Source organism: Carassius auratus, chromosome 48 (assembly GCF_003368295.1).
Source record: "Carassius auratus strain Wakin chromosome 48, ASM336829v1, whole genome shotgun sequence".
Classification (NCBI taxonomy): domain Eukaryota; kingdom Metazoa; phylum Chordata; class Actinopteri; order Cypriniformes; family Cyprinidae; genus Carassius; species Carassius auratus.
The window spans coordinates 7059167-7086779 of record NC_039290.1 but is presented as its reverse complement, the minus strand read 5'-3'; the positions used below and the strand labels follow the sequence as shown (position 1 = coordinate 7086779).

The window sequence follows — 27613 nt, the reverse complement described above, 5'->3', positions numbered from 1 at the left end:
GCTCGAAGCCTCAGTTTTGACAGCTAAGCAAATGAATCATCAGTGTTTGTTTTTAAAGCCGGTTTGGAGTTGTTCTTACACTCATTCAGCAAGTCAAATGTTTTAATCTTGCAGAAGATTAATGCATTAAGGTCTCCCGTCAGGACATTATACTATCAAGAGCACTCAGATTTGCACCGCGCGACTCTGTAATCAGTGAGTTTCTGACTGTTGCCTCGACACGATGGTTTAACCACAGTGCTGTTACATATGCATTACTGGGTTAGAGTTAAGATGCTCGCTTCCACACTTGTGCAACAATATGAGGGTATGTCTTTTGAGGGTACAGGATATCCCGGATGCGGTTGAGATGAACTTGCTTGCAAATATTCCAGTCAGTCGCCTGGAAAGGCTTATTAGATATAAATATATATAGATATAAAAGAACACCGAATACCCTCTGTGCATAAAAAAACAGATGTTTGATAAGTGTTATCTTGTCTTTATCATGTGTCCCGGAGTATCAAGAGTTTTAGGACCATCAGACGCCCTGTCTCGGCCCTGTAGCAATGGAAATGCTGACTCACTCTCTTCCCAATCCAGCTGTGGAAATGCTGACTCACTGTCGCCCCTCTGTGCTCATCTAGGTGTTCTTCACCCGGAACGGCAAGATTATCGGCAGGAGGGAAGTAGTTGTCCCGGCCGGAGGTTTTTACCCCACTATCGGGATGCTCAGCAGCGGAGAAAAGGTGAAGGTGGACCTCCATCCTCTCAGCGGATAATAAACCAGGAACTACACATCTCCAATCCCGCCATTAGCCACAAACAGATGGAAAAGACCCCAAAAATTATGCTGAGATTTCTGTTCTCTTTCTTATTATGTTTCAAGGCACTTCAAAATGCAAGTTTAACACGTCTAAAACACGTTCACTCCAATGCATGTTTCGTCTAAAGCATTCGCCTCCGCTTAAAACGGTTTACTGTGAAACCACATAGAGGGCTTTGTGGCATGAAATGGTTAATATTAGGCCTCAGAGGAACCGTTTAACTGGTGACCGAAATCATATTGATACATTTCATTACAAATGAGTAGAAAATATTAAATTATATATTTTTAATGTACATGTACATATGTAAATTTACGTATAGGCTGCTATACAAACATTTATTTAGCTAAATCAATCATGAATATTAATAAACAGCTGGACATCCTAAAGAAAGTTAAAGATAAGGGTGCCGATTATTAATAGAATTATACATAAATATGAACGGTGTAATAATGTTAAAAACAACTTCACAGTTTTCCACAAGCACTCCCCGTCACAAAGGACTTGTGTAGGTGATGAAAGCATATTACGGTTATTTTTCTTATTGTGATTCATTTTGAATCATCATAACAGTTGTCCGAAAATGAATTGAGGGGAAGGTGTTTTGCCAGTAAATAACATGAAGTTATTGCAAATTGTGACATCAGAGGAAGCGAGTTGTATTGTCTCCTGTTGTGTATCATACACTCTCATCCGTCATCAGGAAACATGATTCAGGATCTCCAGACCTGAGAGAGCAAGACCGGAACAGAACACACTCAATATCGGCGACTTCATGTTTATTTGTCAGTGAATGCATCTGAAACCAATTATGTTATTTAGTTCAGGCTTTTCTATAAATGTAGATTTTTGTGAATGTAGAGTTTGTGGATGTTTTCAGGATATTTCAGGGCAGACGGCACATTGGGAGTCGAGTCAGAAAACATGGAGCTGTTTATTCAGGTATTGTCCACTGTAATGTGAACTAGTCTGGTTCACAAATGCCACAAGCACTTTAGAGACGCCTCAACTTAAGCTGATAGTCCGATGGGCGAGCGGCTGTGATGCTGCGCTCTAGACTTCTCAACGGATGCCACTTTGTACACCTCAATGTTGCAATAATGCCCTTCCTCTTCTGTCCTGTTGCATATCACATATGGAACAAAATGGTTTCATATTACATGCATTGCCAAATTTATTGTATGATTGATCCCTTTCAATATTGTTTCTCTTTCATGTCTTATGAATATAGTGTTTGATATAAAATGTTACTCTATATTGCCCTCGTTCAGGTCCCTCAGTTTCTGAAGTTCCATTCTACAGTTGAATGTCAGGACATTTGGTTATGTTCGGAATATGATGCTTGCATACTGCACGGTGTATACTGTATGGCTAAAAAAATTTTAAAGAAAGAGAAACTGCTGAATAATGGAAGCTTGTAATTGTGACCTTTTTTTTTTTATCTAAGAATGGTCATATTAAAAAGTAGCAATTACCTTTATTATTATTATTTTTATTCCATGTCAGAAGCAAAATACATTTTGAAAAAGTCAAAATTAAGAGGAAAAAAAGTTAAATGTAAATTTGAAAATACAAGAAAATAGTTTCTATTACATTTTTTGTATTTTATTTTTTCATTTTGCTTCAATAGAAAATGGACAAAAATATCTTACATTGTTGTCACATGACAGTGCCACATCAATTTTTTTTCTTAATGCAGTGAGTGGAATTCAATAGTTGTATGCACTGTTCTTGCACAAAATTTAAATAGAATGTAAACTTGTTTTAAAATAGTAGTGCCATCATATAACGTGAGTTAGTGTTCATTGAAAATATTATTCTGTGCATAAATGTTAACTCTATGCACAGTCTACAATATACTGCAGAAATCGTAAGAGAAGTATGCTATTCTGAATATAGCCATAGTAATACTTGACAGGACGCATTAGGTTTCAAAACACCTGCATCGAGTAATGAGCTTTGATTTTATTTGAAAGTGATTTATAAAACCCCTGCATGTTTATAATTTTCTACTTTTTTATTTTATATATACATAAAATCCGGTGTCACCTTCTTCTAAAGCCTTTCCATTTAGTGGTGAAATGAATATTCCAGATCATTTAACATAAAGACGTGCTCGTGTTCCAGACATAAATTGACAGCACAGGGAAGCCAAAACCAAATACCTCTATCAGTTAAGCTTATGCAAAAAGCCAAGCGGTTGTCCTCTCCAAGATCATCTGAATTCCTCCAAAGGAATGTGGTTGCTTGGCGCATAAATGGGTGATGGTCGTTTTGCTTTCACACAGTTTTACTAAATGCAGACTCGCGTTGAGGATGAGGTGTTGCTCTAATTGTAGCATCACTATTTTGCTAATGTGTACATAATAAAGAAACGTTATTTCCACACAAACTGTGTTTGGGGTTGCGGTGAAATTCCTTTTCATAAATTTTAGACCTCCAGGGATTTTATTTTTAATTAACATTGACCCATTGCGTCCCATCCGTTACATGAGTGACTAAAATTAGGCTTGTAAAAAGAAAAATTATTTTTTTTATTCAAAATCGGTGTTGAGTTACGTCACCAGAGCAATTTATTTTACGTTTTCCTCACTGATATTGTCTTTTTCAAAGTTCAAAATAGATACGGCTATCATATTTCATAAAGTTAATGTTTAAACTGTCTATTATAATGTTCATGTGAGATTGCTCTGGCTTATAACATGTCACAGTAAATGTATAGGCTATTAATATTTTACAGTGTCATTATAAAACTACATATTTCAAAATGTTGCCTTAAAAGAAATCAAATGACCAATTATGCATTTTTACTTGGTATATCAAAATTGCACGTTAATGATTGTTGTATATATCTCAGACAGTAATTTAATTTATACCTTTGTTTCCTGCTCATTTAGGTGGGTTAAAAAAAAAATTAAATAAAGTATCTCTGGATTTTGTAGCAGTAAATTTATTTGAAACGAAAGTATTCAAGATATTTGGTCCCATGATAAAATAAGTGACATTTAAAAGTTAAATAAAATGTAGCAATAAAATAAAACATTCAAAGTTTGCCAATTACATCATGTGATACAGCCAGGGGTGTTTAACATTTAAAGTACATCCGAGTGCATTACAGTAGTGAGAGATCACTTGTGTGAAATAAAAAACAAAAGACGGGTGCTTGACCTGAACATGCCAAGATTGAATTCAATTTTTTTAAAGCAATAGCAACATTTTTTTCTCTCTCTCTTTAATTATATTCTGCAGCTGAATAAAATATTCCAGCCTATTGGTATATTTATTAAAAAAAAAAAAAAAAAAAAAAACTAGAAAAAGTATCGAATTAATTTAATGAAACTAGGCTTGAACAGACGGTAGGAGCTCTATAGTATCATAGACTAGACAAACCTTCTGGATACCCTGATAACTACTTGGTTTTTAGTTCATTTGCATTTTATAGGCACATGTAAAAGCTGAAAACATTAAAAATTGCACAAAAGACAGAGAGAGACCCACTAACAAAAATACGCTGTTGCTTCCAGGAAACAAAAGTCCATGGACATCTAATCTATCCATCACTCAGACCACATCTTCCTCATCCTCATCATCATAATAATCACGGTTCCTCTTAATGAGGTCCTCCACGGTGACATCAGCTCTCTCTTCCTCAGCTTCTTCTCCATCCCAAAAGCCCACATCTTGTGAGGTCCGGTTCTCCCCGGGATCCAGCCCAGACTCGCTCTCGGGCGACGGTGAAGGACTGTTGTCTGGCGAGCTGCACCGCAGAGAAGAAAGTTCCTCTTCTTGCGCTTCCACTTTTTCCTCTTGTTCCATCTTTTCCTCGTCGTCTTCCTCCTTGGTTTCCGTTTCACCCCGTTCCTCCTCTTCTGATTGGTTGTGTTCGGTCATGTCCTCTGAAGAGATCACCGGGTCAGTGGTGGAAGAAACGGGTGACATTTCCTCCTCCGAGCTTGGCTTCTCAGTTGAAGGAGATCTTTGGCTTCTCTTGCTGGGTGAAGTGGCGGGCGCGGAGCTGAAGATGGAGAAGGGCTTGCTCCTCTCCTTGAGTGAGACGCTCCTGCGAATCTTTGGGAGTTCAGATTGGTCGGGGTTTCTTGATGCCCTGTCGCCCTCTGGAGGCCATCTCGGGCGGATGGGTTTGATGCCACTGCTGTCGGTAGATCCACACTCTTCCCCTTCAGACCGCGGTGGCCAGGAGATCTTGAGTCGTCCCGTCTCCAGTAGCTTCTCCCCCCTCTGAGAGGTGGCTTGGGTTCGGGTCTCTAAGGTGGTCGCAAGCAGATTGACTTTTACCAGTGGAGACTCCTCTACGGTTGGGCTGGAGGTGGTTTCTTGAGGTGACAGCTTCACTTGCTCCTCTGCTCCTTCTCCTCGCACCCCCCAAAGCTCTTTGTGGGGTCGGTGGCCGAAACCCTCATCATAGTTGCCCTTGGCTTTAAACAGCTGGCAGAAGTGAGGCTTACAGTAGACGTTGTTGTGCAAGGAGGCGTAGTTCACCAGACTGACCAAAAGAGGGAGGAACAGCATAGCGAGAGAGATTAGAAACATCTCAAATTAAACATCATTAAATACTCACACAAGTACTGTCCTAAATGGCACCCACTAGACATTGTTACTTACCAAAATGTACTTTTATTTTGTCTAGAATAACGCAGACATGACGAAAAAGGGTTCATCACGGTGATGAATTTAAATAATTAAAGAAAAGTTGATGGTATGAAAATATGAGAGGAAAAATGCAATCCCTGCTGAAGAAATTAAATAAAATCCATTATAATGTCATTTCAGTTTTTAAAGTTTTTTTTGTACACCTGTAATATATAAAATGTTTACAGTAAATATGAATTAGATACCATTGAAAGTGTAAAAAATGATTAAAATTAACATGACAAAATATTGACTAAAACAACATTTTTTCAGTGGACAAATTAGACTGGCTATGGAGTAAGCAAACTTATGATCACCCCACTGCGTCATAAATTGACAAATGGGACACCCCACAGTGTTCTGTTCTTCTGTAAGTCCATGTCAAGGGTTTGAATATAGGATCAGGGCCACGTGGAGTCTCTTGTCCTCACCTGAGTTTAGTGTTGCAGTAGGCACAGCGGAAGCAGGTGTTGTGGTAAATCTGCTGGTTTGCTACAAGTCTCTCTAGCGGGTACACGGTCTTAAGGCACGTCACGCAGGTTTCAAGGACAGGCGAAAGGAACTTCTACCAAGTGCACAAAACACATACATATGTTTTAGCCAAAGTGGAAAAAGACAGAGATAAAACTAAAAGTCACTATACAAAAAAAAAAAAGTCTATATACTGAGTGAATATTCACCCTAACAGCTTTAGGCTGGTTTTGATCAGGACTTGTAACAGCGCCTGTAAACAGAGAGAACAGTGCTGTCAACCTCTAGAGGGCGCTGGCTTCCGAGTGACTGACAGTAATAAAACACTGAGTTTAGTCAAAAAATAAAAGCATGATCAGTTCTCACTGTGTGTCAAAAATACAGTTTAATACAAGATTACAAAATACAGATTAATAACAAGTACAAAATTATTACTCGTCATTTGTATGTTTTTTTGTTTGGAAGAGACTCACCATTCCTGTCTGAATTGGGACTTTTCATACCGTTGGATTCAGAGCCCTGCAGATAAGAGGAGAACCAATAAGGAAAGTGCCAGAAACATTTACTACTAGAAAAAAAGTTGTATAATCTGTCATGTTAAAATGAAACTGCAGCTGTAACACTTCTTGCTTTCTTGTGCGTTTTATTTGTGTCACACGATAAATAATGAAAAATGACTAAAAGAGTCAGGCTAGAAAAATAAAAATAAAGGATTCCATAAGCTGGAAAAGAAAGTCAGATGTGGGGCAAGTTGTTCGATAGATGATTATCATGAAAAAAAAAAAACAGGATGAATGAAAGCAGCAAATAGGGTCAATTCAGTCACAGGATTTCATGTTGTCAGTTCTCACCACATCAGCGGACACTGGAGGCACATTTTCCTTCTGCTTCCCACTGTGACTGCGGACTTCATTGTCTGCTGGTTCACTCTACCAGAACCAGGAACACAAAAGAGAAAAGGTTATCAGTGAGCATGTGATCCCTTAAAGGAACAGTTCACCAAAAAAAAGAGGATTTTGTCATATTTAATCATTCTGAATGCATTACAATCCAAAGCTTAAGGACTTTTACCTTATGCACCAAAAAAGAAACACTTGTAAAACTGATTGCTTGTTGCTATTTTTTCCATGCAAATACAATGAATGGATACTAAAGACTTGAAGATTCAGAAAATGATGCAAAAGTGTTATCAAAATATTCTAAAAGTAGTCCATATGAAGTCCATTGCATGAGAAGTCTCAGTCTCTGTTCCTTTTTAATCAGAAAAGGCATGGAAATGGCCTCCTTTTTGTGTTTACATGAGGGTGAGTAAATGACGACACATCACATTTTGGGGTGAACTATCCCTTCAAACCAGATGCAAATAGTGTCATGTCAGCAGAAAGAATGAACATGTTGCATGTGGTGAAGTCATAAGGAGAGACAGTAACTGAGGGAGTGTTTATGGTGAAGGGGGGTGTCACTCACAATGGGGGAGGAAGGGGAATCTTGCTTAGTCACAGCTGCCTTGTACATGGCCATTCGGTCCTTGAGAGGGGTGGACTCCACCATTTTGACTACAGAGTCAAGGCTTTCTGTGAAGAACGGAAGAAGAATGATTTAGATGAGTCATGGGACCTCTAATAACTCCATGAAATACGAAGAAAAAGCATATGTGCCAATAGGAATTTCCACAGAACTGCCATCAGCGCTTTCTAGATTCTTACAGTGTTGCAAAAAGGAAGCAGGGAGTTCAAGATGTGAGATCATGTAACTGAAAACATACTGAACAAGACTGGTTTGTTTGTGTGTTTAGTGTTGTATTTGATTCTGTACCTTTATTTCCTGGTTCCATATCCTCGGATCCACTGTCTCTAGAGACCTAGACAGACAAAAACATGTGCTAATGAAGTATGCTAAACACAGAACAAAGACAGCATTATTACATCCTTAAAGTAAATGTGAACAGCCATTTGACACCCATTTTACTACTTGAATGCAAAGCATTTCAAGATGAAACATAAAAACAGTCATTTCAAAAATGGTGTTCCAGGAGGTCATAATCGGTCAAAAATTGTGTTCCGAGTAAGGATTTCACTTTAACTCACTGAAGACAAAAAACAACCTGAAGCAACAGTATACAAGTAGGCCAATTCTGTAGGAAAATGACGGACTTGGCAACACTTTGACTACTTCTTCAATTCTTCCTTTGTTATTTGCCGGCATGCAAAAAAAAAAAAAAAAAAAAAAACTAAAATAACACGCCTTATTCGGTGCAGGTGAGTTACATCCCAAAGTTGAACAATCTGGGTAAGGGGTTTGTTCAAATCCCCCAACCCTAAGTGATTATGATAACACTGCTTACTTTAGCAAACAGCACTAATTTGAAAGGTGATAAGAGACATTTAAAGCCATGACAGCAGTATTTAAACATGTGTCGTTGTCTGAGCGGCCAGCTTCTCCACTGGCATCAGTAATCCTCTAATGAGCTCTGAGAGAGCTGCGGACAGACACCAGCGTCTGGCTTGACTGCTACAACACTCCAGCACATACAGCACAGATCACTCCTGCAGTTCTACTGTACACCCGCTGGACTGAGACGAGGAGACCAGAATAACCACGCTTACTGAAGCTACAACATTAACCCAACAGTTGATGTGACAGAATTATATTACCTATAATTCGACTTGAAAAAAATTAGATACAATCAGCTGCTTTTTTTGTCACAATATTTGATCTGTAAACTTTTCTGTAAATTATTAAATGAAACCACAGGCAACATTTTGGCCATTTATAAAGTTCGACATCTGTTATAGTTTGCACCATTACAATATTTTAATTGAATACAATTATCAGTTAAATGGGAGGATTATTATCTTCTTTGCTTTGTTTTCATAAAATGACACTTAAACAAACACATTTACTTTTCAAGTGCCTAGCAAATACTGTTTTACAACAGTGTAATCAATCCAAGACAAGCACATCCTCCAAGTCTGCTGGGTCCACTGTCATTGTTCTCAGGAAAGAAGCAGGGCAGGAACTAAAACTGACACCATGCCACCCAAAAGAGAGTTTCCACATGTAACAATAACAGTATCGAGCTGAAAGCCACATGTCTTACCTATTTAAAATCTTACAGACAACAACGGGCGGTCCGCTGTGACTCCTGGAGATTTACAGAGCAGAGTGTCTGCCTAAAGCCCGGCAGTGCTCCGAGAGCAGATTAGAGACGGTGAGCATGCCAGTGTTTTGCTGGCAGCAGCGGGAGTGATGGAGAGGGGGAGGGCTGAGAGGATGGGGTGGGGTGGGGTGGGGTAGGCAGCTGGTTCAACCTCTAAATCCAACAAGGGGGCTGAAACCAGCCCACCCCCCAATCATGGATTAGCCATCAGCACGGCTGTGGGGCAACCAGCCGCCAGGCATCAGTGCAGCATCTCCAGGCTGGTGTCCCGACACCAGGGGAGCAGGAAATAAACCGTACAAAAGGCCAAGGCAGGGCAGCCGTAGGGGGCATCAGCCCAGACAAAAGGCCCTCTATTAATGCAAACCACACAAAAGATAGGAACATCTGAGCCACGGCCTGCCAGAGATGAGGAGTGTCCTTATATTATCAGAGGATCAAATCGGAGTCAAAAGATCAAATATATAAAGCACACCTACATGACGTCCTCTAAATGTAATTCCAGTGCTCTTTTATTTTATTTAATCATTGAAATAAAGTTGCATAAGTAAGACATTATTAAAAAAAGAAGATTATGCAATATTGAAACTATTAATCTATACATTTACACACTTGTTACTTTAGCATCAAGATACCATTATAATTTATATTAATATTTTGCATAAGTTTATATTTTTAAAAGTTGTAGAAATTTTGGTTTGTTTTTGTCTCTTTTTTTCACATACATCTATAGTTTTTATTAATTTTATTTTTTTTTTTTTAGTTATCTTAGTACATCAAGGTTAATTTAAACCTCATCATCTACACATAAAATTGCTAAATTAAATATAAACTGAAAATACTAAATCAATAATTATATAATTATTCTTCTACTTCTTTCTACAACTATTGACGCACACTGGATGGCAAAACCTCTAAAGTCAAAAAAAAAGAGAGAACTAGAAAGTCAAGTTTCTCATGAAATGTGTCCTAGACTACGCACTTCAATAAATCTAGTCATAGCTGGAACTCTCTTTATTAACTGCTTTTGCCAGCAGTTCATTACTCCTTCCAGCTGTCAAAGTACACCAAATTCAATATCCAGTGACATTCATAAAGAACATTTCTGCAGCAGATTTAAAAATAAATAAAACTGCTGAAGGAGTTGAACAATGAATTCAAATGATTTCCGTCTCTCTCTCTCTCTCCCCTCGTGACCATCCCTCAGGTTAAAGGAGAGAAGTTTGGCTTTGATGGGAGCAGAAAGCTGGAACCCCGCAGTGATCATGTGGACGTTTATCTCATGACATCAGCTCCCCGGTGAGAACAGCAAAGACTTTAAATGAGAGCAACCTCTGTTTAATGAAGGAAATGTCTTTTGAGAGGATGAGTTTGAGATTAGCACAAACAAATTAAAATTCATAATTCAGTGTCATTAGTTATAATCTGAGACATTGCATGAGGAAAAAACAAAAAATGACTAATTTGAGACCGGCTGCAACCAGATCAAGTTCTGAGTTGAACTCAGGAACTGAATCAGTGACCAGTATTGTTTTGAGTCACTTCATGGAAACTAAATGTCTGGTTGGACTAAACCGTTCACAATTTTAAGTCATTTATTCAGTAATTCAATAGCAGCAGCTGAAAGTTTAAATTAGATATGGGAGAAAGTCCCTAACCTCAATAAAGATCAGTGATGTTTGTCATTGCAAGAAGCACTAACGGTGGTGCGTATCAAAGTTCACTGCATGCTGGGAAGCTTTGAGCCAATGGTAAATGTTACTGCATGCTGGTAACATTTTGAGCCACGATACAATGGGAAAAATGCATTCAGTTTCAGTCCTTCCCTCTCCTCCACCCACGCTACTTCAAAACAGCTCACTCTTTTGCAGATAAAATGTTGGGCACGGTTCCCTTTGCAGTTCATGGAACAAACAAAAAACACCCTTGTGTCCGGTGATATCCAAGTACATTTTGAACACATAACCCTTGAGAAAAAATTTTAGATTAAGAATAATTAAATATTAAAGAATAAAGCTAAATGTCAGATAAAGACGAGCTTGACTAAAAAGACACCACAAGAATGTTCTTGTCATCTTCAGCCACACAGACTAGCAGAGAACAATAGTTCAGAAACTCAAATCAGCGGATCTCATTTCAAAAGAAGCTTAAGTAAATCTTCTGACAGAAATGTGATGCTTTCTCCTGTTAAAATCAATACAATAATGCTAGGCTGTTGCAGTTTCTTCAAAACCCAAGTATGAGCAATAGTAAAAGAGATGCTAGGATTAAAAAGCAACACTAACATTTAATGCAAAGTTACAGAACACAGATCAACAATAGTTCTCCTGCAGGCTGCTTAGAGCAGTGACTCTATAGAAACACTTTCTGAGAGGGAGACAGGAGGAGCACACTGGTGCCTTCATGATCACAGACCATGTGACTCACAGCATGACCGGTCTCTCCAGTGTTTTGAATACAAGCAGATCCAAGTGGTCTTGATCAAAGCAATTCATCCAATTATAATATACTTTAACCCTTATGCGGTCTTTGGTCATTTCTGACAGGAGAATTTTACATTTTGAATTTTAAAAAAATCATAACTTGACCAGAATGATATGAAACTTGGCAATTGTTAGGTGAACACACACACACAAAAAAAAGATTTGATGGCATTATTCGAAAAATCTAATTGGTCATAAAAAAAAAAAATAAACAGAGGAACACTCGTGGTCTTTGATCAATGTTTTGATCAATTTTGTGAAAAATCACAAAAATTTGAACAGCAATGAAGGGGTGAAACTCTAAAACATCTAGCATAAAATCAACACACCAACTCACATGCACAGACACGCTCTTGTACACACACATACCTATAAACTGGTGTGACTGTAACAATGCAACTACTGTATGTAAAATAAAATCAATAAGTCGACTACAATGTAGTAAAAAAAGTGGACAGCAAGGAAGGGGTTACACCCTAAAAAAAAATCAAGAGTGTAAAACATGATACATCCACTCACACACACTTACTTACACACACACACACACACACAGAGAGAGAGAATTATGCATACTCAAATGAATTGGTGTGGGAGTAACTTTATAGCCATAATGAGTCAGAAAACTGAAGTAAGAGGTGAAAATCAGCTCAGACCCAGAAGAATTAAGCTCTGATAAAGCAATCCTGTTCATTTTGGTTACACTTTTATAGAAGTGTAATGTTTTGTGTAACAAACTACTTCCTGTGTTCAGGTTTGAGTGTAGTAACAATAATGCAAAAAACTACATTTCAAATCAACACTTAAAACAACAAAAATATAAACCTTGACAAAAAGTTTTTGAGAATGCCTTAATACACATTTAAATCCACAACCTAATAATAGTAAACTATTATGTAAAACAGCTCACAAGCCTCTCTTCAGAGTCCGATACAGGAATCTAGTGGTTACACCGTGAAATTACAGGTTTTTATTTTTCTTGCTCTCATCAAGAGGTCATATTCTGCCTTCTAAAATTTGGATTTTAAAGGCCTGATCTCCATTTTAATCTGAAATACTGCATTAATTGAAAAATTATTGTAGAATGTTTTTTTTTTTTACTATTTTCAATGGGGAAAACAGATAATTATTGCATAAATATTCATTAGTACCATGAAATTCTCTCAAAATACAAAAGAAAAAAATATTATTTAACAAAACTATTGATTGATTTTACTGAAGAAAAAAAAAATGTAGGCGTCCGGTCACTTTTGACCATGAAGACCATGAGTGTGACTCTCAAATGAGGAACACACAAAGGTTAAGGGGACCACTCCAACCAAAACACTTATGAAAATCAAAACGCTCATTCAGAAATTATAACTACCAGTCAAAAGTTTGGAGTTGGTAGTATTTTTTTTTTACTTTTGTCTCTTATGCTCACCAGGGCTGCTATTATATAATCAAAAACAATAATTTTGTGAAATAGTATTACAATTTAAAATAGCTGTTTTCTATTTTAAACATTTTAAAATGTAATCTATTCCTGTGATGTAAAGCTGAATTTTCAGTCAGTTTTCAGTGTCAGATGATACTTCAGAAATCATTCTAATATGCTAAATAATTTGACTGTTTTGGTCCAAGAAGTCTCAATCAACATTTCGAAGAAGGAAAAAATATTATAATTTAAAAAGTTTGGGGTTGGGCTTTTAATCACAGAAACCCTTTTAAACTGCACACACAGACATTCTATTCATTCATGAATACCAAAGTGATGTTATCTACTAAACTGACAAGATACCAAATGCAGATAATAATTAGCTGTACTTACGTTGTTGTGAAGGGTCTCTCCTTTCTCAAACATCTTCTTCAGGCTGTTGAGAGGCACTGTGGGCTTTTCGATGGGCACATCTCTTTGCGTCCACTTCTCCATCGGCTGGTCACTGTCGCTCAACGACTGGCTATCTGTGCTTTCAACAAGCTGGATGTCTATGGACTCCACTGGGGTCTTAACACTAGGATCTAAAGGCTTTCGCTGATGGTTCTCCTGCTGTCTGGAGTGTGTTTTGGCTTCAGGAGATGAAGGCGTTTCGGCTGGTTGTTCCCAGAGCTGCTTTAGGAGACTCAGATTGCCATTGCGCAGTGAAGCAGTCGAGTTCTCTGGAGACTGTACAGAACAAAGAGACTCTCAATAGAGCATTCACTCCTGGTCTTTCTCAACTTTTAAACTCTAATCTTGAAAGAAGACAATTCAGACAATGAACTCTTTTTGAATTCTATTTAAGTTCAAACATTAAAACAACAATGAAATATACAGATTTAGTTATTTCAATCATAAGTTTTGAATAGGGCAGCTTAAAAATACATTACTGATTGAAAGTCTCTGGGCGTTTTATGACAATTTTGTCACAGAAAACCAACAGAGAATAACAAAGGAAAAGTAGTCATGCTTGAGAGTATCTTGTCAATATTTGGATTAGTAGCGATTGGCTAAACTAAATCATTGTTAGTCTGTTAGGAAAAGGTTAACTACAAAAGCTTCAGAAACCTGGCAAATAGAAGGAGTGGCTCCCTCAGACTGTGCTGGAGGAAATGAGGGGAAAAAAATGCAACACCAGATGCTAGTCTTTAGAAACTATCTGCATAAGGGAGCAAGACCAACCCCCGTACACAGACGAACCAGGAAGAACACAAAAAAGGGGAAGTAGTGACAAGAAACAGGGAAAAAAAAAGGACTGTGAAAGATATTACATGCTTATGTATATGTGCACGTCATGTTATATTCAGTACATAAATTTAGCCTAGTGTCAGCTGTCATTGAATCTTCTTTGTGGATGTGCATTTTATTCTTATTGCATATTTTATTCTATTCATTTTATACTTTTCATGCAACTACTCAAAATACAAAGTTTCAGGAAAAAAAAAAAACAATCTAGGTTTTTGAACACAAGCTAGGAGTTTGAACACATTTTACCTTTAGTTTAAAAAGTATAAAATATTTTTGGTCGTGTGCTTACATAAAAAAGCAACTTCGAATTTACCGTCGAACATTACCGTCTACAGCCGCGAGAGGGCGCTCTATGCTGCTCAGTTTATGCTACAGGAGCACAGAGCGGTAATGTTTTCTCTTGGTTCATGTCAAATTTATTTTGATAAATAAGTCGCACCTGACTATAAGTTGCAGGACCAGCCAAACTATGAAAAAAAGTGTGACTTATTCCGGAAAATACGGTAAATCATGCCAATTTGACTCTAGTTTCTTCCAATAAATGGATGCTACAATATCTCACATACTTCTGGCTGATGTTAAGACGTCTTCTGGAGTCAACTATTAAAATTCCAGACAATTATGAGGCCTGACACAAACACACTGAACCAATCGCCAAAACCATGCAAGGCATGCTCACAATGGGACAGAAAGCAAACCCTTTGATTTAAGAAGTTTAACAAAACTTCAATGCAAAAGCTAGGCCTACATAACACGAAGCAGCTGCATTCTCTTTCAAGTACAGTAGTTCATACGTACATCCACAAGAGTATCATCCAGCACATCCTCATTTCTGCAGCCCCTGACAAACTTTTACACACCATTTACTGTTACTTCTGTTTTATTTTATTCATGAGCAAACACAGCCATTCAGAAGACACAGGCTGACTGGACCAGTTATGTAAAGCGCAAGGGAATTACCTGCAGATAAAGACGTCTAAATAGGGATTGAGATGACTGGACACTGAATGCATGTAGGACTAAACAGCAGCAGCAGTTTTTTTTTAGATAGATTGCTAGATAATAAATAGCAAGATGGTGAGAACTTACTTTTTTCTTGTCTGAACTTGTTTCTTCTGCAGCCTTCTGGTACCTGAGAAGAAAAAATGAAGTAGAAGAGTTGCTCACTCAACTTAAGAGTAGCTAGTTTCTATGAATTTAAAAAAACAAATTATCAAAAGGTGTTTGTTATTGCTTGACTTGTCTGTTCTGGGATTTTTTTGACTATCTCTTTATGTCAGTCTAAGAACTAAAAGATCACTTTTGATCACTTTTGATCATTGGTGGCCCCTAGTGGAACTGGATGAACTGGACTGTCTTGATCTTGCTTCCAGTTTTAATTTTAAGGCATGTTAAAAACAAAACTTGAAGGGTAGCCTAAAGGGGTTTCAGTTTCACAAACCATCTATTGGAGAGACTTTAAAAAATTCCCAACCACTGAAAGAAGGAAGTTCAGTCTGATTTTCAAAGGAAATCCACTGCATACCGATTCAAACTAACCTAACTGGCTCTAAATCTAGGTTGTCTGGAAAGAAAAACAGTGATAAAGACTAAAAAAAAGATTATTATCATTGTCCTGCAGGTCTGAACAAATGCAGCAGTTTAAAAGAGACAAATACCAAACCCATGATTTATATCAGAGGTCAGCAGTCAGATCCTAAACCATCTCATCCTTCGCTTTGAATTCTTTAATGCTCACTAATCCGGCAGGTAAATCTACAGTACTTGGGATGGTGAAGTCATTGATGTAGTGAAAGGAAACCAAAAGCACACTGCTGGAAAATACATTAGAAAATCTGACAGATGATGCACTGGAAAAAATTCCTCCACACAGGAAATACACTGAGCGAGATCCAACACAGATGCTTCTAATGAGTCGCGCAGCATATATTCAGCTGTAAATCAAACATCACCAGACTGAAAATGAGGAATTCTCAAGTGTTTTAGGATTCGGAGAATTTTTAAAAAGACATGATTATTTCACATTCTCAAGATCAGTAATTAAATGCAAGTCAATTTGTCATTTATCAAAAATAGTATAATTTGTAATTAAATTAAATGGTATTAAATTGCACTAAAATGAAAAAAAGAGATACATTTTATCAGTGGTGTCACACTTTTGAACCTATGTGAAGTATGTGTCTGGGTGTTGACAGCATCATTATATGATCTGACACCTAACCCTAACCCTAATAATGTTGGAGCAGAGGTCTGAACGTCATAAACCACTTTAGAACAAAACAGCAGCTTTTGAAACAGTGGTGCCTGTTCTAAACAAGTTCTAAAGAGCATTATAAGAGTGCTAAAGTCAAAGCAAATAGGAGAGGTTAAATGACAAGTGAGATTGGTTTTAAATATGCAAATCCTGAAATTTGCTTACTTGGAGAATCGCTCAGCAATGGCCGTGTTTTTGCCTCGCACACCAACAATGGAGAGCTCCTTTGCTGTCACTCGCAAGGACTTTGAGGCCCATTGCCCACGATTAAATGAACTGACTGCCATCTTGGGTTCCTGATGCCTTCAGTAGGATTTCTGTAAGGACAGAGGCATTTAAAATATTAACTTGAAGACAAAATTACTTGCTCCTTTATTGATTATAAAACCAGAACAGGGCAGGGGTTTGCAACCGAGACTCTCACCCAGAAAAACCCATTATATGGAAAAGATTCATTTTGTTCAGTACCACTTATTTAACAAAATCCATTACAAAGTCAGATCATAACTTAATGATTATTCCAATTCATGCTTAAAAATAAAAGGTTCTATATTGGCATTGATGTCCCAGAAAGAACTTTTAAAATCCATGAACCTTTTTATTCCACAAAAGGTTATTTTTTAATAGAAGAACCTTTCACCATTCCCCAAAGAACCCTTCAGTGATCAGTTCCAAAAATAATTTTTACTACCATTTAGAACATTTTAAAAATCGTAAGAACCGTTTTCCACTATAAAGAGCCTTTTGGGTATTGAAAAGTTTCCATGAAAGTTTCCATGAAGTCCTTCATGGAATAACAGATGTTAATAAAGAATCTTTATTTTTAAGAGTATATAGACCATATATCATGTCATACTTCGATATAGAACATGCCGTTTATGTTTTTAGTTTTTCATTTTTATAATACACCATACTTTCACCCACTTTCAACTGAAAAGCTGAAAAACAAGTTACATTTTTTAACAATCTAGTTCTTGCTAAAACACACTGGACATGCTTATTCTGTGCATTTTTTGCACTTTGCACTTGTTTGAAATCATATTTATGTGAATGCACTCATTTGTTAAAATGCACACCGAACAAAATACGTGCTCCTTACGCATGTGGTGTTAAACTAACTGTAGCCAGAGTTAGAAAACTACAGGCAGGTGAGTTTTTGTCAGGAGGAACCAAAAATGATTATTGTATGGCTTTGTTTTTCAGAATGTACATAGATGTGGTTAAGTGAATTTTATTAGAAACCTTTAAACCCTGCAGTCAGACAAAAAAAAAAAAAAAAAATAGCAGGCCATATACAATGCATTGCACACACACAAAAAAAAAAACACACATCCAAACACCTGTGGAACATCCAAAAGTGGGAGAATGGTTGTTTCCCCGTATCACTCTTGAAATGAGTCATCATTCGGCGTCAGCACACAACACCTGTAGCCGCTCACCTGATCATTCTGACATGTTGTGACTTACACCTGATATGATAGGAAATAGCAGAGCAGTGCTCTTATCTCACATGATAAGGTACTGACAAAATTCACAGGAAACCGATCATCAGTGGGAAGCTGCAAACCTCTCCTTACCCATGAATTCATCACATACACACACGTGAGAGTCTTATGGAAATAAAGAGAAACAAACTTACTGCTGGGAAGGATCCATGTGAAGATTAGGATCAAAAAGAATTTTCATGGTTTAACAGGGATTTTCTAAGTAAATAATTAGGTTTTTAAAATACTAATACAAATTCTTGAAATTAGCCAGCATTTTAATGATTAGCTTTAGAAATATATCAATTCAAACATGTTCTCCCACCATGTACAGTCGAGCAAAGGGCTTTGTTTTAGTTCATCCAAAGAAGCAGCAGATTCACAGCTGAAACATCACTGAAACTGCTGATCCAGCAACTGAGTCATCATTACCTCAGATTACTCATGCATCATGCTTTACACTTCCATAACACCATAAACAGACTTTTCATATGCTATAGGTGGCTGTTGCCCGAGAACGAATCTTATCAAAGGAGCCCAACAATGAGATTATTAAGTTAAGTTAAAACTCTAAGAAATCCTAGTTTTCTCAGTGATCTCTGGTATTGAGAGATTTGGATTTGACTAAGCGGATGAGACACTCGCTCTCATTCAGAGACATAAATCAGGACATCCTAAAAGTTAACAAATTACAGTCAAGAGCTTTCCAAAATGACTGATTTTCTTCAAGGAGACACTGTTCCATTTGGCATATTCTATGTGCTTCTGCTTAAATGACAGGAGAACATTCAGATGAATCCAATGAGGCAGAAACATCACACTCGGGTCACATCAGCCCTTCAGCAAGTTTGGACAAGCTTATCCATGTACTCTGCTTTTAGTCATATCTTCAGAAGGGTTCCCACATCTTTTGACCAACTATTTTTTTTTAATACTTCACCCAGTCAGCAGTGTACTAGGTATTTTAAAATCACAAAAGCAACTTATATCTAGCTTTTCAGTATGAAAAGAATTTAATAACTTTCCCAGACCTAGAAATCACAATTTAAAAAAATAAAAGTGAGTGATAAAAATATGTCTAAAGTTATCTTTAAGTAAACTTAATGTTTCAAATTAATGCACATTTCCATCTAGCTTGCTAAGCTTCTTACAAATAAATAAATACATTTAATAATCAATTCTAAATCAAAAATAATCTGAAATGTTGTTGTTTAGTTATTACTTTTATTCTCGCTACAAATTTTCTGTGACAATGGAAGCAATTCACAAGTAATGCTGAAATGTATGTGCTCATATGACATAATACATTAACATATTTAGCATTAAACTACATATTACAGCTCTTAACCTTTGTTTTACACTGAACTAACCTTCTAAAATCAATGTAGGCAGCATCTTCATGCAATACCGTTTTATTCCCATAACATTGTACTGAAAAGAAAACTCTCCTTTTTAGGTGCACTTAGCATGTTAGAAAAATCAACTACAGAGATTCATGGCTGGTGAGAGCATTAAAAGTAGAGGGAAAAGTGAGAAAACATAAAGCATGCATTTAAAATGCCAAACGTGACAAGCTTGTGTTCCCTCTGAACACATCAATACAAACAAAAGCCCATGAACCACAAATCAAGACATACATACAGTGTATCGAGCCTCCTCGTGCAGTCTTTCAGTGGATGTGCTGATAGTTTTCTTGTTGAGCTCTCGGTCTGTCCTCTCAATGCTCCGAACACTCTGCTCACTTCCACATAGTTTGTGAGGAAATATACTGACTCTGCTCAGCCAATGGGAAGAGAGCTGCTTTGCACCTAGCAGGTAAAGCTCCTCCCACTGCTTGTCTCAGAAGTTTATCATCAGACTCTCAGAACAGACAGAGTGAGTCAACAATGCCTCTTCACAAACTGGGAATCCCACAGGGTTCCTGGAAGTGAGCAAAAGTCCCCGCCTCCATGTCCTGCATCCTGCTCATATTTCACCCCGCAATCAAAAGAGAAAAATCCTTAGGACGATAAAGATTGTAAAATGTGTGCAACATTTTTTTTTTTCACTTTTTTTTTAGATTCTTATCTAATATAAAATACAGCTGTGGGAACACTAAGCAGCGATGTCTCACAGAAGAGCGTCTCCAGGAGTCAGGAGGCACTGGATCAGTTTCATTAATCCCAGTCACATGGAAGTCTTGCTTGAGAATGGCACAATATTCCACAGTGTTGGATTTGGCCTTCCAGCACATATACAGATAGACAAATAGACAGATCGATATAAACACAAATACATTTAATATATATTTTAAAAAATACGTTTAAAATAAACTTAAAAATAAAAACTAACAACATGTTCTCTCAGACATGTTCTCTTTTTGTTCCTATCTTCCCTTACTTTCCAAATTTAAGCACATTTACGTCTAACTTGCTTAGCTTATTTAAAATAAATAACTAAATGTAATATTTCTAAATAAAACTAATAATCAGAAATATTTTGATTACACTATATGATATATTTTATTTGTAAATTATTGTATTTTTGGTTTGCAAATTTTAAATTTGTCTACTTTAATGCTTTATTTTATTGATAAAATACTGTAAAAACATTATCATATCCTATCTAGATTAGACAAGCACTTTAGTTCAGAAATTTTTGGTGTTTTTATGTACTGGAAAGTGGGGATGCTACACTTTTTACGCAATTGTGTCATATTGAGAACCAATAAGGAATAAATGAATGATTAATTTTTTTAAATAAATTTGAGAATGGCCATTTATGAACAAATATTATAAGTTGTTTACAGATAATATTTAATGCATTTTTCCTAATTGCCATTTACTTATTTTGCTGCGCATATTTATTCACATTTCTCATAGATACAGATAAACTAGGAATACATGAAAAAGTAGGTCGAATATACATAATGCACTGAAAGAGAAATTCTGTGATGGAGGTTTCCTATCAAACTTTAGTCCTAAGGAAACTTCCTCTTCCACAGAATCATAATCGGCCATGGCTATATCAGGTTATTATCAATTAAAAAGATTTTCCATGCTGCTCAAAGTTTCTTAAAGAATAAACTACTGTTTTACTTTTACACGCATTCTATATTACATGTGCAGCAGTTGTTTACCAGGTCGAAAGTGGACATGAACAAAATGAGACAGAGATGTCAGCAATGCAGAGAAAATGTCATCATAGTTTGTCGCTTTATTACTTCTGTGTCAGCAGTTCGTCACTTCCCTTAGGCTAGATTCACTGAAAGTGCAGAATGGTAGTGATTTCATCATCACACTCCCATTTATGATTCATTTTAGATGAATCACAAATAAGGGCTCAGTTTTAAGGTCAGCATGTCAACTCTCTAGAATAGAATAGAATTCATTAGTAGCCTATATAAAAAAGTTATGGGCATTTGGAAATGATTTGTTCACAGTGACATTTTAAATGACAAAAAATAGCATTAGTTGGGCACATTAATAACAGTCCCTGTCCAGAAGGGGGCGGCTGGCGGCTGCAGTAGTTGTTTTTATATGAATATCATATTGCATGCGGATGAATGAGCCAGCATCAAACGTTCCAACTAAAGGTAAGCAAATTTTGTTGTAGCGTTTAATGAAACGTGATTTCATTCGTGTGTGTAGGGTACTTCCCTTTGGTGTCCATATCTCTGTGCAGGTGGAAAGTGCTGAATTTTACACTTTCAGTTTCTACGCTACAATAATAATACTGAAAACGTGGGGCGCGCGCGAATTTGTAACTGTAACAGTAGTGTGGCGTTATTTCGCTGACAAATTAATGTGTTTTCGCCCTACAATAATGCGCTCTCGACATTTGTCAGTAAAACAACGCCATATAACAGTGACTGTTTTATTTGAAAACGGAAGTCACTCTTCCTTCATCTCAGCTGCACCCATGATGCTTCAGCTGCAGTCTCATCTGTTGATCTGTTATATATATTGCTGCTTCTCACCCAAATACCAAGTATTTTATTACACATTATACTATTTTATTTGTTTTAAGTCACCATTATTTATGAATTGAGTATTTGAAATATTCCCCTCGTGCTATCTAGATCAGTGGTTCAAACAATGTTCCTGGAGCCCCCCCCCCAAAAAAACTGCCGGTTTTCCTCGTCTCCTCAATCAAACACACCTGATTCAGATCATCAGCTCATTAGTAGAGACTTCAAGACAGGGGTGTCAAACTCAGTTCCTGGAGGGCCACAGCCCTGCAGTGTTTAGTTCCAACCCTGATCCAACAACACACATACCATTTAGCTTTCAAATAAGCCTGAAGGACTTGATTAGCTGGATCAGGTGTGTTTATTTGCATCTTAATGCTGCAGGGATCTGGCTCTCCAGGAACTGAGTTCGACACCCCTGCTCCAAGACCTGAAATGGGTGTGTCAGACAAAGGAGAGATGCAAAATGAGCAGTGTTTGTTTTGGGGGGGGAATGAAGTACTGAACCACTTTTTATATAATTTGCTTTAGAGGAAGTGTTGTGCTTATTAATTTTTTGGTAATAACTTAAAAATGTAAAATTCTTAAATGAATCTTTTCCCCCCTCTTTGCAGTTTCCCCAACTATGTGTGACTGAAGCATCTTCATTTTTATTTTTTTTTATGTTGTATATTTTTGTTGATTTTATTTTGTAATTTAATTTAACTGATTTTGTTACAGCCTTGATGTTGGGTTGCAAAGCCAATGTCAAATCTAGGTTTTCACATCACTGACCGAGCACAAGAGGTGATGGATGGGCCAGTTGATGGCACCAAGCTCATTCTGAGACTCAAGCCAGATCTCCTGGAAGCTCTGACGGGAGATCCAGACTTTCTGCTTCAGCATTGCCATGCCAGTGGCATACTGTCCAACAATGAGTACAACAACATCAAAGACATGAACATGCGTTCAAGGCAGGTACGGGACATCTTGGATTATGTTATTCACAAAGACAACAAGCATGCTCTGAAATTCCTGAAGTTGCTGAAAACACAAGACATGCAAGAGACATTTCCTAAACTACAGTTCCTTCAAAAGCTGCAAATCAACAAACGCAAGACACCAAAAAACACAGGTATGATCTTACACTCCGCCTTTGTAAACCATACATTATCAACTGTGAACACCTCTAGAATTTTGGCATTATGACTTTTATGCATGAAATTCTCATTATAGCAACTTTCAATTTTTTTTATGTTGATTCTCATTACTGTAATAGTCATTTTTAGTCTTACAGTTAAAAGTAGTTTTTAAATATATTTTGAAAAGTAAAATTGTGAAACTTATAGCAGTTAATGCAACCATAATGTATAAACACTGTACTTGAAGAGAAAGATAACAAACTTAGTTACAGTAATGAGAATTACTTGCGTTCTTGCATTACAGCTTAATCGTCCAAAAAATCTGAAGAACTGGTATAAGTTCAATTTAAATTCAGTATCATAATTGATTAATTTTTACAACACAAACACTGTTATTTTCCTGTTTTATTATTGTGAAGTTTCTTTGACACTTTCTGGGTTGTAAAAAACACTGTATAAAAAAATTGGGTTACTGCTGATCTTAAAAAGAAATGCCCTTCCACTAATTAGGGCCTAAAAAGAGCTTAAATTTGAGCAGAAAGTCTTACAATCATAAAGGTTAAATTCATAAAATCATGGCATTAAATGTTGCATGCAAAACGTGAATGTCTTTCTAAGTATTTTGTCTTGTTTTCCAGTAGCAATATCTAAACCTCAAATAAAGCTACATTTACTTAAGATACGAATTAAACATGTAAAGTCTTGTTTTCTGAGAAATTGAACAAAATTAAGCTATCTTATGTTTAAAACAAGGACAAATATCTCTCAATCGGGGAATCAGGAAATTGTTGTCCCAATTGAATTAAGAAGATTTTTATACTTACATTTTTAAATTATGTAATGCCAATTATATTTGTTCTTGTTTTAAACATAAACTCACTTCATTTTGAAACTGAATCTTTAGACTTTTGCACTGGGAATTGACAAAAATACTGATTCACTTTTTTTTCTTTCTTCCTCTGTGTGATCAGAAGATCTATTCCTAACTTGATCATAAAAAGGTCTTGAAAGTCTTGCCTTCCTAAAACCTGCAGAAACCCTAAAATAAAGGTCCCTTAAAAATATACATAATTTAAAAAAAGATCCAAATAGTACACTTTAATATAATATTTAATATAATCCTAATATATACGTAATTTATTTCACTCCATTGCCATCAAACTTTGTAGTACATGCAGTAATCTATTTGTAATTTAAAATGATGTTGGTTTATCAGAGACAACAGCAAAAAGACGGCAGGAGATGTTGGAAAACGATGTATGGCAGGAGCAGCAGCATATCATCAGTGAGTCAAAAACACACCTCTGCTTTTTGCGTCTTCTGTAGCAGCTTCATGACCGCATTGACCACTTTTTATCAGGCACTAGGATGGTGAGCGAGAGGGAGATGATGATGGTGGCTGGCTGCATCGGGAACAGCTGGAGGGAGGTGGGCATTCTGGCACTGGATATGAACACCACCACTCTTCAGCAGATAGAGGAGGACAACAGCCAACACAAAATGCGGGTTTTCACCATGCTGCGAAAATGGAGCATACGTGAGAGGGAACAAGCCACCGCAGCTCGTCTCCATTCCCTACTAACCCAAGAGGACAGCGGCATAGACACTCTGAAAATCAACTTCCTGTTGGACAACAACTGAGGCTGTTTTATCTAGGGGTTTTTACATTTGTAAAAAAAGTTCTGTGGTAAACATAAATTGCCAATACTTGACACTTAAGCAGATATAAAAACTTTTTTTAATGTATGTTCCACTTGTTCCAAACCTTTATGACTTTATTTCTTTTGCTGAACACAAAAAAGGAACTTTGAAGAAAGTTGGTAACAAAACAGTTGATAGTAGCAAATTGACACCCAAAGTGTTTTATTTTCTTTGTATACTATGGAAGTCAATGGCTACCGTCAACTGCTTGGTTACCTACATACTTCAAATTATCTTCTTTTGTGTCCTACAGTTGAAAGAAATTCCTATAGCAAAGGTTTGGAACAACTTGTGGGTGAGTAACGGATGACAGAATTTTCATGTTTGGTTGATCTATCCCTTTAAAAAAAAAACATTATAATAACCCATATGAAAATATCAAGGGAACAATTAATCTTTTGGATTTTCAAGTTACAGCTGCAGCACTTTGTTTATAAGTAGCACTTTGCATTCAGAGACATGCAAACATACCACTAGAGTGAGCTATAACTGCTAATCAGTTATATTAAAAATGTGTACTGTTTCCAATAAAGTCAGCTACAAGCTTAAATAATAGGGAAACGTAATGCAACAAGCTATAATGTACGTATTTAAAAAAAAAAAATCTTAAACAAAAATCTTAAACCTTTCTTAAACCTAATTTTCTTAATGTGCAAAAACTTTCTTTTATATATATATATATATATATATATACATATATATATATATATATTTTACATAAAAGTGTATAGCTTTTTTTTTTTTTTTGCAAAAAGGGGCAGGACTGAATAAACTATTACCGTATTTTTCGGACTATAAGTCGCACCTGAGTATAAGTCGCATTTATTTAGAACCAAGAGAAAACATTACCGTCTACAGCCGCGAGAGGGCGCTCTGTGCTGCTCAGTGTGTAGACTACAGGAGCACTTTGCAGCATCTCTGGCAGCATAGAGCGCCCTCTCTGGCTGTAGCCGGTAGGTAATGTTTTCTGTTAGTTCATTTCTCTCGGTTCATGTCAAATTTATGATAAATAAGTCGCACCTGGCTATAAGTCGCAGGACCAGCCAAATTATTTAAAAAAGTGTTACTTATTGTCCGGAAAATACGGTAAACTGTTTTGTTTTATTGCAATGTTTTATTTTTTCATGGCATTATTACTTAATAAAGCTGCAGTCCGTAAGTTTTGCCTCTCTGTTGCCATCTGTTTGAAAACCTGCAATTGCAGCTGTTTGTGGAGTTATCTTCCTTGCGTGACTCCAGCGCGGATGAATCTAATGTTTTGAGGAGTATATGTGGCAGTCAGTCACCGCACTGGTGTGCATATTTACTGTACTTCGCAATCACAGATTCTATCCTACATCTTGGAATGTATGACCCAAATAAGCATTTTCACTGGATATTGTCATCTGAACAAGTAACAAGTCTGCCAAGTTTGTTCTGACACAACTGAGGAAAAAAAGCATAACAATAAATCACGCTACAAATGGTAATTAAAATCTAAAGATCGGTTAGCTCATATCACATCAAACCCTGCAAATTATTGTTATACTTTATTATCAAATTATTACTCTTAACAACATCAGTATTGCGTGACTGTGTGTGTATATATTTTGTATTAGCCTGTATATTTAAATTTCTGTACAATCTAATCTCTAATTGTTACATTGTTCGAATTTCATATTAAGAAATTGTTTTAACCCAAAAAAGCAAATGATGCTCGCTTTGAACTGGTTGTCTTTAAAAATTGGTGTAAACCCAGGCTATCATTCATTCATTCATCTGTAATCTGAAGCACATTTAAAACTAGAATATAATTTAATTTCATTCACATTTGTTTCATAAACACACAATCCTTTCTGGGTTACAATCCGCCATCAAAATTATAAATTTAATTATTCTGCCTGCTGTGAGAAAGGGCTGTAATTATAATAGTAATTGGACTATAAGACTATAAGGGCTATAAACGATCTGCCACCTGCAGGATCCTCACTTGTGATAGCCGCGGGGCAACTTTTTTTTTTTATTATTATTATATTCAGAAATAGGACATACAGTAGGAAAACAACATCTTCTGTACATCTATAAAGTCTATGGACAGATTACAAATAAGCCAAGGAGGTCAAGCGGTTATCAAAAACAAAGAAATGAAAAAAAAAAAATTAAACAAATATCTTGTAAAGCTTACAGAGGTCATATGATCTAACAGCTTTTTTGTTTGTACACTCAGATATTGAGAGAACATAGTGCTTAATATTAGCAGCAAGTTCCAGAAAGCTTGGTTTCTTTTTTAAGAACTTTGACTTGTGCAAATAAATAAATAAATACATTTATCACATAATACTCTGAACATAAACTTTTGTCATGTTGAGTAAAACCAAACAAAACATTTTCCTAGCCGGGCAACTTTATAATAAGTTTACAGACGTGACGTAATGACGCAATAGCATGTTCGAATTTCCCGCGAAAACATACCGGAACCACTCAAATGAGAAAACATTATTGCAAACTAATCGTTTAGAATCAGGCTGAAGTACGGTAGCATTCCATTCTAGAGAATTATACTATTCCTCTTTTTAAGTAAATTAATGTGAAAGCTTTTATAAAAGTCTTAAAACTTGAACCGATTCAATGAACAGATAAGGAATAGTCATGTTTATGACGGAAGTTTAAAAAGTTGTACGTTCTAATAGAGACCGCTATATGGCAACATAACGGCGACCTTTGCTCTCTCGGCAAGTATCACGTTGTTTCACCCTGATGCATTTTCACCCTGGTGTTTCACCCTTTTTTTTTCATGCCAAGCAGGTGATCGGATTGGAGGCGGAGCTTTGTACAATTCCATTGCACATGC

At 36.6% G+C, this 27613-nt stretch overlaps 3 protein-coding genes across 5 annotated transcripts in view; 2 read left to right on the top strand and 1 right to left on the bottom strand.

Annotated features, from left to right (window-relative positions):
• The window catches only part of LOC113065679 (SPRY domain-containing protein 3-like), a 38723-nt gene extending 36449 nt beyond the window's left edge, over window positions 1–2274 (top strand). Inside the window, exon 11 of the mRNA XM_026237130.1 lies at window positions 627–2274. Within this exon, the coding sequence (XP_026092915.1) occupies window positions 627–761 (135 nt within the window). The 3' untranslated portion in view covers window positions 762–2274. The remainder of the gene's footprint in view (window positions 1–626) is intronic.
• A 1460-nt stretch (window positions 2275–3734) lies between these two features.
• Window positions 3735–19843, bottom strand: LOC113065678 (LIM domain and actin-binding protein 1-like). The gene is made up of 11 exons (XM_026237129.1): window positions 19654–19843; window positions 16694–16845; window positions 15364–15406; window positions 13378–13713; window positions 7743–7788; window positions 7395–7501; window positions 6779–6856; window positions 6401–6446; window positions 6137–6180; window positions 5888–6021; window positions 3735–5310 (listed from the first exon to the last, which is right to left on the bottom strand). Exons 2-11 carry the CDS (start codon window positions 16813–16815, stop codon window positions 4368–4370), a joined length of 1899 nt encoding a protein of 632 aa, XP_026092914.1. The 5' UTR covers window positions 16816–16845; window positions 19654–19843; the 3' UTR covers window positions 3735–4367.
• Window positions 19844–21490: 1647 nt separating this feature from the next.
• LOC113065677 (uncharacterized) lies at window positions 21491–25432 on the top strand. 3 transcript variants are annotated; one of them, XM_026237126.1, is made up of 4 exons: window positions 21491–21586; window positions 22682–23075; window positions 24299–24367; window positions 24443–25432. In XM_026237126.1, the coding sequence occupies exons 2-4, from the start codon at window positions 22706–22708 to the stop codon at window positions 24721–24723; spliced, it is 720 nt and encodes a 239-aa protein (XP_026092911.1). In that variant the 5' UTR covers window positions 21491–21586; window positions 22682–22705; the 3' UTR covers window positions 24724–25432. The 3 variants fall into 3 exon arrangements, with proteins under 3 accessions (XP_026092911.1, XP_026092913.1, XP_026092912.1); XM_026237128.1 differs by lacking the exon at window positions 21491–21586 and adding an exon at window positions 22224–22316; XM_026237127.1 differs by lacking the exon at window positions 21491–21586 and adding an exon at window positions 22230–22400.
• The last annotated feature ends 2181 nt before the right edge of the window (window positions 25433–27613 follow it).